At 54.7% G+C, this 11,553-nt stretch overlaps 2 protein-coding genes across 3 annotated transcripts in view; both read right to left on the bottom strand.

The window, feature by feature from the left end:
• KRTCAP3 (keratinocyte associated protein 3) overlaps positions 1-363 on the bottom strand; it is a 2,369-nt gene extending 2,006 nt beyond the window's left edge. The window contains exons 1-2 of one of the 2 annotated variants that reach the window (XM_039710832.1): positions 203-363; positions 66-125 (exon numbers count right to left, since the gene is read on the bottom strand). In XM_039710832.1, coding sequence (XP_039566766.1) covers positions 66-125; positions 203-361 — 219 coding nt within the window. In that variant the 5' untranslated portion in view covers positions 362-363. Of the gene's footprint in view, positions 1-23; positions 126-202 lie in introns of both variants that reach the window. The other variant, XM_039710831.1, reaches the window with a different exon arrangement.
• Positions 364-405: 42 nt separating this feature from the next.
• The window catches only part of NRBP1 (nuclear receptor binding protein 1), a 34,055-nt gene continuing 22,907 nt past the window's right edge, over positions 406-11,553 (bottom strand). The window contains exons 8-18 of the mRNA XM_039710833.1: positions 5,568-5,651; positions 5,249-5,307; positions 4,042-4,140; positions 3,834-3,966; positions 3,465-3,567; positions 2,805-2,855; positions 2,577-2,712; positions 1,971-2,024; positions 1,538-1,601; positions 1,399-1,454; positions 406-1,218 (exon numbers count right to left, since the gene is read on the bottom strand). Of these exons, the coding sequence (XP_039566767.1) occupies positions 1,120-1,218; positions 1,399-1,454; positions 1,538-1,601; positions 1,971-2,024; positions 2,577-2,712; positions 2,805-2,855; positions 3,465-3,567; positions 3,834-3,966; positions 4,042-4,140; positions 5,249-5,307; positions 5,568-5,651 (938 nt within the window). The 3' untranslated portion in view covers positions 406-1,119. The remainder of the gene's footprint in view (positions 1,219-1,398; positions 1,455-1,537; positions 1,602-1,970; positions 2,025-2,576; positions 2,713-2,804; positions 2,856-3,464; positions 3,568-3,833; positions 3,967-4,041; positions 4,141-5,248; positions 5,308-5,567; positions 5,652-11,553) is intronic.

The following is an 11,553-nucleotide window of genomic DNA, read 5'->3' as shown; positions in this document are numbered from 1 at the left end:
GCCCCGAGCGGCTGCCGGCGGGGCAGGGCCGCGCCGAGGCCCCCCGCCCGCAGCCCCGCACTCACCAGGACCGCCCGGGACAGGTTGTGCGACACCAGGATGGCGACGATGCCCGCGGCGATGCTCTGCGGGGAGAGCCGCGCTCAGCAGGGCCCGGGCGGGGCAGGGCCCGCCGCCCCCCGCCCGCTCCGGCCGCGCTCACCAGCAGCCCCGAGCACACCGACACCACGTTGGCCGCCGCGTACTCGGGGGTGACGGCGCGGCGGGCGCCGGCCACGTGCCGCAGCACCGAGCCGTGCACGATGGCGCCCAGCACGAGGCTGCCGTGGCCCAGCACGATCAGCCCCAGCCCCGAGCGCATCAGCCGCCCAGGAGCCCCGCCCCGCCCCGCAACAGGCGGCACTCTCGTCTTTACAAAACAGTTTATTAAAAATAGGAAATGATAGAAATGAGATGCAGGAGCCGCGGCTCGGCCCCGCCGCGCGCCGGGGCGACACTGTGGCCCGGGGCCGCTGCAGGCCCGGAGCCCCCGGCAAGGGCCGGGCGCTGCAGGGGCCGCGGGGCCGCAGCCCGGGGCCAGCACACGCCGTGACCCCGGGCGGTGCGAACCAGTAAACAAAGTGCAGCCGGCGGCGGGAGCGAAGCGCCGGGCGGGGAGGGGGGACGAGCTCGGCCACCCCTGGGCTCATGGCGCGGGAATGGGGGGGGAGTGACCGGGGGTGCAGGGCTTAGGGGCTCACCCCTGCTTACAGCTAAATTAAAAAAGGGGGAAAAAAAAAAGAAAGAAAAAACCCATTTCTGTGCTGTGCAAAAGACACTTTGTACAATTCAAACAGAACAAACTCCATGCACATGAGTGGGGCTGCAGAACGCCCCAAGCCAGGCCTCAGCTCCGCGGCACAACCTGGCAAATCCCAACAAAAACAGGGCTGGAAATAATACTGATGCGCAAAGTCCCTTTAGGAGGCGGGCAGGGAGGACTGTCGATGAGCCCAGCCGGCACATGCAGGATGAGCTTCCAAGCACTGCAGCTGGGGTCTTGCGGATGCCCGACAGCGTGGGCAGACACAGATGGGTCGCAGGCAGCGAGGCCACGCTGGCTGCCCAGGAGCCGCGGGGCTAAGATGACACAGTCACGGCCGTCAGGGCTCCGTTCCGAGTGTAGTAGAACTTGCTAAATGCCTCTTCAAGTAAACAGGTGAGTCTGCTCTGGTCAGCCTGGGGAGAACAAGGACAGTGAGAGGTAAGCTCCATCCACTCAAAGCTGAGAGCATGGCTGGAGACCCCCAGGGCAGGGATCTGGCTTACTCCTCCTGCCTCCTCCCCCCAAAAAGGTCATAAACCATTGAACTCTGAGAAAGTACACAGGCCCATAGCCCTGCCTGAGCTCCTGCTTACCTCGCTGATGAATCCAAGCTGGACCAGTTCAGCTGCCAGCTCCTGGATGTTGTCATCTGCAACACAAGGAAAGGTGTCAGTCCTTGGTCCAAGTGTGCTGCTGGCCCAATGCACCTGGCAGGGGCAGAAGGAGACTTACTGGGCTGAAGGTCACAGCTCAAATGTCGATTCAACTTGTCTTCCAGTTTCAGCAGCAGTGTCAGCTGCAAGGCAAAGAAATTCTCATGAGGGATTGCGGTCCTGCAAGCTGCCATGGCAAGCCCAAAGCAAGCCTAGAAATGCCCCATAGGATGGGAACCACCCCTCCAGAGCCCCACGGGAATCTAACAGAACAGCCTCAGCCAGTTCCATCCTGAACTGCAGCTGGCAGCACCATCCTGCGCTGGGAAACAGGGCCTGGGGGTGGGCCAGGTGCCAGGTCAGCAACAGGCACAGGCCTGGGCCAGGCTCTGGGTCCTTTGGTGGCAGCTGCAGCAGTGCAGGGTTACCCCAGGCACCAGCAGCACATCAGAGCCATGAGCCCTGCACAGCTGCCCCAGCCTCCCCCTGCTCAGCCAGACATAGAAACATACGTGGTGCTTCACGCCCTCCTCCACTGACTCGATGTTGCACTGCATCAGCACCACCTGGAACAGAGGCACAGCCCCCATCAGCAGCCGTCCCTCAGACTCACAGACAGCTGCCCCACAGCCCCCATCAGGAGCTGCCCCACAGACCCAGCAGCAGCTGCCCCACAGAAAAAAAGGGGGAAAAAAAAAAGACCCATCAGCAGCCGCCCCACAGCCCCCATCAGCAGCTGCCCCACAGCCCCAGCAGCAGCTGTCCCACAGCCCCAGCAGCAGCTGCCCCACAGCCCCCATCAGCAGCCATCCCACAGACCCATCAGCAGCCGCCCCACAGCCCCCATCAGCAGCTGCCCCACAGCCCCCATCAGCTGCTGCCCCACAGCCCCCAGCAGCAGCTGTCCCACAGACCCACAGACAGCTGTCCCACAGACCCAGCAGCGGCCGCCCCACAGCCCCACAGACAGCTGCCCCACAGCCCCAGCAGCAGCTGTCCCACAGACCCACAGACAGCTGTCCCACAGCCCCAGCAGCAGCTGTCGCACAGCCCCACAGACAGCTGCCCCACAGCCCTGCCTGGCAGTGGGAGAGTGAGGCTGAGCCCCTCGCCTTTACCTTGCGGGTCTCCACCTCAGCAGGCTCTGGAGTTGGGGTTTTCACTGACGGGGGAGCAATGGGAGATTTCACCACAACCTGCTGGGGCTGCTGGGGTCGTGGCATCCCAAAGGCTGTCAGGGGATAGATTCCATTCCTACAAGGAAGGAGCAGCATCTGAGCTTATACCTCTCCAGAACTTTTCCAGTCTCACACACAATGGAAGGGGTCTTAAAAAATCCCTCTTACCTCACATCCTCCAGGAACTTGTCCAGCTCCAGTGCTGGAGATTGTGAGAAGCTGGAAAACAAAATGTCCTCAGATAAGAAACTGTCTCACAGTACCATCCACTTGGGTCTCTTGGGGTGCAGTTTCAAATCCCCATGTCCTGGGCTGTGTCCACAGGCAGGATGGGTATGGACAGGCAGCCACTGGTGTGACAAGCTCTTATCTTCCCTTAAGGACATAACTATCTATGTGAGCTAAGGATGAGGCAGCAGTTATGGCAGAGCCAGTCTCACAGCCCTCAGAACTGTGCAATGCAGTTGTTTGGAGGGTGGCTCAATGACACTGCTCCTGGTGAGCTGTTTCACAAATACCTGCCATACCAGGTCCCTGGTTGCAACAAACACTTGGAACAGCCAAACCCCTGTCTCAAGGATGCTCTGAAGCATTCCAGAGATGAGGTATGGACTGCAAAACTGCTGGAAGCCTGACAGGATGACCTCAAGTGCTTAACTCCCCAGAAGTGTGTGTGCCCAGACAGTGACTGCTCCTTCACCTCCAGCTCCACCAGCTCCCACTGGCACACAGTGAGTGGGGAAACACCAACACTGAGGTGATGGGCAATCCCAGTGCTCCAGCACTGCTCCCCTGAGCAGCCCCCCTGAGCACACCACGGGGACTCACATCATCTTGACTCCTTCCCTGTCCTCATGATTGATCTCTGCCAACACCGCGTTCATGTCGAGGTTTTTGGTCATTTCTTCTAAAGCATTTTCAGGAATCATATCTATTAAAAAAAAGAGGAGTAACTTGCAGCAATTGCAGTTCCTCTCCAGCCTTAGAAAAGCAATGAAAAGTGCAGAGATGCTCTCAGAGCAGGTCAGGCACCACAGCCCTCCCAGCCCCACAGCTGCGTCCAACAGCCAGGAACCAGCAGGGCAGGGGCAGGGGTGTTCACAGGGTGCCAGCTCACTGGGGGGCCACTGACAGCTCAGCAAAGCTCTGCAGAGCACTGACCCAGTGGGGACGTGGCTCCCAGGGCTCTGTACTCACGCTGGTGCCCAACGATGCAGTGAGCAGCCAAGAGCTTCAGCGATGGCACCTCAAACAGCGCCTGGTGGAACAGGAGCTCCCGGGCCGTGGGGCGCCTGCCAGGGTCCTGCTCCAGACACTTCTGAATGAACTCCTAGAGAGAAAAACCTGCATGAGACAACAAGCAGCGGCAGCAGAGCAATTCAGGGCAGCGAGCGCCGTGGCTCACCCGCTGCAGGGGGTCCTCCAGCAGCTGGATGGCACTGTTGATGGCTTCCTGCGGCACGTAGGAGGACTCCCCGTTCCCCTGGATCTCCAGCACTGCCATCTGCAAACACAGAGCAGAGCATCAGACTCCACTGGGAGTGACAGACTGCATGGGAGACAGGCTCAAGGAGACCACTGCCAAGCATGAGATCACCACAGCAAGCTCTTTGGGGGTACTTAAGGTCACATTTGGAGAGGCAGAGAATGGCTGCCTCATAACAACAGCTTGCTCCTAGTACCCCAGGATTGCCAGGGAGCCCTGGGAACTCTGCCAGCAACAACCTGGACAGTAAGTGTCTCCATTTTGAACCTCATGATCCATTGGCCTGTTACTCTGTTTGATAATTCCATAATGAAGCAGTGACTGGATGACTGCCAGGATCTGACAGTGTCCCTTCTGGCTGTGTGAATAGCTCTGCATCGCAGAACAAGAGCAAGCACACAACACATCAAGAATGGGCTCTAGCCAACCACACAGACACTAATTCCCAGCTAGGAAAGGCTGGAAAATATTGCAGAGTGTCTCTGCATTCAGCTTAAGTTTCTCCTAAAAGTTTTATCTTTCCACAATTCTCTTCCTGCTTCACTAATGGAAGGTGCAGCAGAGGTTGAGGGTTCCTTGTGTTGGCTCTTTCTGGCAATTCTCAGAAAATACTCCTAACAACAGCTCCCATTACCTGGACTTGGACCTACTGACTGCAAGGACAGAGGAAGAACAAAGCTGCTACAACCAGGTATGTCAGACTCACATTGACTGCAACCAGCACCTCCATCAGATGGGCACAGGCTGGCCCAGACAAATTGACAGCCTACAGCTGACCTCTGCTCCAAACACCCCAGGCATTGGTCACATGAACATCACATAACAGTCTGCAGCAGTGACTATTCCCTCCAGCCAGTGAGTCTGACTTCAGGACTGGCCAAGACCCGCTAAGTAATTAATTACCCATTAGGAATTTGGGAAGAACTGCAAATCCCTGAGCCATTTACTCCTTAGTGAGGCACTTGGGGGATCCTCCATAGGGATCCCTCCAAGGCAAAGTGCACTTGGCTCTGACAACAAAACACACTTGTCCCTGAGCAAACCCACCCATGGCCACAGCCCTTCCAGAGATCTCTCTTTTCTCAGATTCATAATCTCTGTCCCACAGTCCATGCTCGACACTTACCTCCAGTGCACACATCCCAAAGGAGTAGATGTCCACAGCAGTGGTGACATTGGCAACTTCTGTAACACAGAAATAACAGTCAGCTTGTTATCAGTCAGCTCTGCATGCAGCAGCACCACTCTGCACCAGGCTGGGACAGTTCTGCAGCTTCTCCCTCCTCTGCTACCACAGAACAGAGGAGCTGAAGCATTTCAAATGGCTCAGAACTGTTAATGTGGCATCTGCCAGGAGCCTGGAACTGAGAACAAGGTGCAGGACAGCTTGGAAGCATCAGTAAGGACAAAAAATCCCCAGTCTTGCAGCCACAGCCACAGCATACCTCCATACTCTGGGGCAAAGAAGTGCAGGTTCTTCTGCTCCTCACGACAGGTCTTCACGTGGTTGTTAATTGTGTCCGGTGCCACTACAAGAAAACCAGGAATGCTTAGGATAGAGGAAACCACATCCCATCCCTGATGAAATCCCAGGGAATGCCTGCAACTGCAGGCCCTTGGTGCCCAAAGGGGCAGAATAGTGGCATTAAGGTGAGTCTTCACAGCCTTCATCTCTTGTCACCTGCCCCGACCCAAGACATTCCTGCATTGTTTCCTTGGCAGCTTAGCATCACTCTCCAAGGGCAAACCTGGAGACAATGACTGCTGCCTAGCAGGAGGACAAGGTGGGAACAACTCCAAGCAGAAATGCCTAACTTCAAACAGAGCTACAGCAATTGCCACGAGCAACTCATTCAGAATAGCAGACAGAGGTGCCAAGGTCACTGCAATTGGTCACCACCTCCAAGTTCTGGGAGGATGGACCTACCAGGCAACTCTTCCACATTTCAGGAAGATGCTGGTGCCAAAGCACCTCCAGACAAGAATCAAGCCAAGCTGCTGAAGGAAGGGAGGTGACCACCCAGACAGCAGAACCTCCCAGCACCTAGCACCTCCACAAACCACTCACAGCTGTGGGGAGGAAATAACTTGCAGCCACAAGAACAGTGAGCATAGCACAAGCATGGACCCCCATGAAAGATAAGCTTTTGGGACAGCCACCTCTGCAGAGACTGCAAACAACTGTTTGAAACTAAGCAGCTGTCTGCCAGGGAGAAACACTGAGGTGGGCAGGGAGCACAGAGCCACTATCCATTTGAAGCTCTACTGTCACAGTGGAATGTGCCCAGTCCCAGAGCCTCACGTCCCCCCTGGTCACCCTCCTGGACAATCACAATCAGTCCCTGTCTGTACTGGCACAATGTGGGCTGACACAGGATGTGCCAAGCCACTTGTATTTTTCCACAACGAGGATTCCCAGCTGAGTAACTAGTTACCCCTTTCAGAGAGGAGATGTTCTTTGTGCTCTAGTCAGACAAGAAGGACCTCCCTTGGTAACTCAGCTCAGCCTTACTGCATGGCACATACCAAATCATATTACCCAACCTGAGCACTGGAAGCAGAGCTTGCTCCAATAGCCAGGGGCTTCTTTAGCATCCAACCATTCACAAGTAACTGCTTTCTCTTCCCTCTGTTAGCTCTGATCCTAGGAGTTAGTAAGATGACTTCATTTCTAGTGCTCACCTGTTCCCAGACATCACCAGATCCTCTCACCTTCACACCACCAAGCAGCACAAGCTACCTTCTTTGTCTTTCTCCTAAGACCTGTTCTGTTTTCCCAGTGACACTGACTGCTTTGGACAAGTTCTGGCCAGGGCAGTGCACCATCACACCAGTTCTCTCTCCTGGAGACTCTGCCCCAAAGTATCCCAACACCCCCACATGACAAGCAGCTCGAAGCCTCCCTTGAGGAGCCAGAAAATGCCAGATCCTCATCAGCACCCAAATGATGAGCTCTGGGCTTCTGTTCACCTTAGTATTTTGTACTCCTCAGTCAGTTACAACTGAAGTTTGCCCAGTCCTCTGCATTGGACTGGATGTGTTCCTGTGCTGCTGGAGCCAACCCCTCAGCCCCAACCCTGTCACCACACATCCATCCAGTGCCAGACTTGGCACACAGAGTAAAGCACCCGTGGCTTGTCCAGCACACTGGGTTCTCATACCAGGCCTTCTAAAGAGACTATTTTAGGCTTCAGAAACTCTTGTGTTCCAACATCAGATTTATACTGTTGTTTATGGGATCCTGGATGTCTCTGTGCCCAATAGGAACTAGCATACAGATGTTTGTGACACCTGTTAAACCTGCAACTACTACAGGCATGTCAGAGGGACCTCCCAGTGGCAAAGCAGACAACGTGGGGAGAGAAAATAACTTACTTTTTAACTCACATTGTAAAAGGAAACAGGGACCAAAAACTCAACAACAACAACCCCTCCTGCCAAATACGGAGCAGAATCAGCCAAGGAAAGTCACCCTCCACGCAATGTTGTGACTGGCTTCATTTTCCAGTGTCTTTAAATCGTGCTATGAGCACATGTTGGATGGCAAGGCCAGTTCACTGTCCAGGTACTCTGTTCTTGCTCCTGTGCCCAGTTAAGGACAGGGCTGAGGCAGTAGTCAGTCACAGAACAGATTATCCACAGGAACCTCAGCGGTGATGGCTGACACACTTCCACGCCAGACAGGCAGGTAGAGTGGAAGTCTAGCCCACTATAGTGGGCTCCACCTACAGCGTCCTTAATGAGGTCCAGCCAGCCTTGATAATCAGCTCCTCTGCATCCAGGTCGCACAGACCTTCTGCAGCAGCACCAGCATTTCTGTAGAACCAGGCTCACACTGTCTGTGGGACCCTCCAACTTGGACACACAGAACTGACACAGGCAGCTCTGAATTTGCTGCTGTGGGTCAGCCAGGGACCTGTGCCCGCTGGTACTCTGCTCCTTGTGCTTCCTAACTCACTGAGTCCCACTGGAGTGCTTTTCCATCACTGTTACAAATATTGGCTCTGCAGCTGGGTTTGATCAGCAACACTTGTCAGGGACTCTGCCTGTTCCAGCCATTGATATCCCAGCTCATGTGCAGCTTGGCTGAGGTGACAGGAGTCACCTCACTCTGTTACTGCAGAGCTGAGGCAGCACAGGGCAAACGACCCCCAGAATCTCCTGTGTGTCTCACAGCTAAGCAGGGACAGCCTTGCCAGACACAGTCCTGCTCTAAGCATCACTGACAGCACAACTTGCTTCTGAGGTCAGCTCTGAAAAACTCCCTGCAGGGGTGTTCAACACAGCAGCCAGAAGTGCTGTTACAACTGTGACAAGATTTTAGATGGCAAGACAAGAAATTTGGGTTTGGTCTGGTCACCTTGATGCATGGGCCACTTAGCCATGGCAGGGGCTTGGGAGCTTCACCTGAGCCTACATTTTAACCAACCTCGTGACTGTACAAGGTAAGAACACACACCTGAAGTTACCTCTGACACAGGTTCTCCTGCCTGAGTCACACATGGCTGCTATCTGTCACTTATACACCTATTTCTGTATTCTCAGACTGGCTCCCTGCTGTGCATGATTGGATGGCTGAAGGCTGAGGATAGCTACTAAGTGAGACAAATGATGAAGACCACAAAGCAAAGTCAGATCACCAACAATAACAATGAATGTGTCCTTCTCAGCCACAAGAAGGTGACTACAAGGGGCAGATTACAAGACAGCCCCCTGGGAACTGACAAGTCTGGTGTGCAATTAGCAGAGATGAATTTTAGAAAAAGGTTCAGCCAAATATGGTGTCTGAGCAGGACAGGTGATAGGAAGAGATGTGAAGCACAGCAGAGGGTAGGGCAAGCAACCTGTCTTTGACAAGCTGAACTCAATCTGACACCAAAAGCATAAAAAGAGATAATGGGCACTCCTACAGGAACATGCTGTAGCTGGTCAGACTTCTCAAACCCTCAAGAACGTGCAAAAAGAGTTGGCCAGAGTAAGTGAACAGCCTGTGTGCCCACTGGTTGTTAGCAGTGCCAGCCAAGGAGGCAGTGGTGGCATTCCTTCCCAGCTGTGCCCACAGCAGGTTCAGCAGAGCTGCCTGGGCATCCAGCCCCTGCTCTGGAACACTCTGTGCTGCAGAGGACACTTCCCTCTTGTGCAGCACCCATCTCACGCCTGCCTTTATTCTGCACTCAGAACTTCCTCCTTGCAGGCAGCAAAGGTCTCCTGCTCCACAGCCCTGCCTCAGCAGCCCCTGAGCTGTTTGGGTTCTTGTGAGCATGCTGCAGAGCAGAACAGGACTGCCCTCCTCAGCAAAGGGCCCAGTGCCTGGCCAACAGAAAGCAGGAGGAAGCCAGGTGTCAGTGAAAGGATCAACAACTGATCTCCAAGATTGTCCCGGGCTTGCTGTGCAGCCCCGCAATGGGATTGTACCACCAGGGACCTAAACATTATCAACTGAACCCAAGACGACCCTCTGCAGCTATGAAGGGGTGACCACAGGGCCAGCAGAGGTATAAGGCCATATTATTATCCCCTGCACTCATATGCCCCAGACATTTCCACTCCTGCAAAGGGTACAAGGCTGCACAAACCCACGACATTACAGTTTCCCTTCTCTGCACACAGTCATGACAAAAGCTTTTTTTATTAGGGAGAGCAAGGCCTAGAAAATAAGGAACTAGGAAGTTATTTGGCATAAAAAGAAGCATACAGCCATTAAACAAGGAGTCAAACAGGAAGAAGTTTCATATTTATGCTGATCACAGAATAAAAGCTCCCTACAGCCCTCAGATCTGTATCAGAGATTGTAAATAGTGTTTGCAAAATGTTTGCAACACTGAGTCACCAGAAGGAACAGGATTTTATTATTTTTGGCAGTTGAGTATCATTAGCTGAAGGAGCAATTCAGTGTATGAAAAGTTCATACACACTGTTCCCAAGTGCAGGTAAAGCTCCCCATGTGCTTACACACATATGCACACATCTACTGACATGGCTTCCCAGCAGGAAACCAACCTCTGCTAAACTCTGCCCATGGCTCCCTCCAGAGAAAACACTGCTGGAGCAGCATCAGTGGTACTGGCAATAGAGAGTTAATGTCACAAAACTGGAGAAGGCTACTATCCAAAGAAACTAACACAGAATCAAAATCATGGCATGGTTCTTGTGGGAAGAGACTTGCAGAGGTCACCTTGCCCAACATGCCTGTTCCAGCAGGGACACCCAGAGCTGTTGCCCAGGACCATGTCATGGGTAACTCCATCCCTGCCTTGGGCAACCTGTGCTTGTGCCACCACCACACTGAGGATGCCTGGGGTCGAGAGGAACTCTCTGGACTCCAGCCCGTGCCACACCGGGGACCCCTGGGTGGGCTCTACCCCGGGCTCATCCACATGGCCCTCGCTGCCCGTGCCACACCGGGGATCCCGGGCTCTGCCCTGAGCCCGTGCCACACCGGGGACCCCGGGCTCTGCCCCGGGCCCGTGCCACACCAGGGATCCCGGGCTCTGCCCTGGGCCCGTGCCACACCGGGGATCCCGGGCTCTGCCCTCCCTGCCCGTGCCACACCGGGGATCCCGGGCTCTGCCCTCCCTGCCCGTGCCACACCGGGGATCCCGGGCTCTGCCCTCCCTGCCCGTGCCACACCGGGGATCCCGGGCTCTGCCCTCCCTGCCCGTGCCACACCGGGGATCCCGGGCTCTGCCCTCCCTGCCCGTGCCACACCGGGGATCCCGGGCTCAGCCCCGGGCTCAGCAGCCGCAGCTCCCTCAGCCTCAGCCCAGCAGAGACGCTCCAGCCCTGCAGCATCACAGGCTGCTCGGGGCTGTCCCCAGCCTGTCCCTGTCCCTGTGTCCTGGGCACCCAGTGCTGGGCCAGGATCTGTGGTGTCTGCACTGAGCAGAGGGCCAGGACCATCGCCTCCCTCCTCTGGCAAAGTTTTGCCTAATGCAGCCCAGGGCATCACCAGCTGCTTCTAGGGCCAAGGCACACACTCCTGCCAGCGAGCTACAGAGGGACATGATCACACTGTGTCACATTTCTCATGAAGCAGCAAGTGGTATTTTTACATTTAAAAGATTACTTAAGAGTTCTAAGTTGACGTGTTTGACCACATCCATTACTTGGAAGCAGAAAGTAGAAGTAGGCAGAGCAGAAAAAACAAGAACACATAAAAAAGAGCTGTAAGATTAGTACCTGTCAATCCTGGCTGTCTGGAGGCTCTTAAACAGTGACTTAGGAGCTTATTGGCACTTTATCCGGAAGAATTCATGATACAAACAAGTTCATCCCTAACAAAGTGTGTTGGGGGATCTGCAATCTGCGCCCAAAATTAAGTTCCACATTCTAGACCAGAAGAATGAAGGTTTCACTGACCATGAAAACCCTTGCTTGGGCTACACCACTGCAATATTGCTATGAAAAAGATATACATGTTCACATCACAGT

This window comes from Passer montanus, unplaced genomic scaffold (assembly GCF_014805655.1).
Source record: "Passer montanus isolate IOZ18808 unplaced genomic scaffold, ASM1480565v1 scaffold232, whole genome shotgun sequence".
NCBI classification, from domain to species: Eukaryota; Metazoa; Chordata; class Aves; order Passeriformes; family Passeridae; genus Passer; species Passer montanus.
The sequence above is the reverse complement of the archived record's forward strand: the minus strand, read 5'-3'. Positions and strand labels throughout refer to the sequence as shown.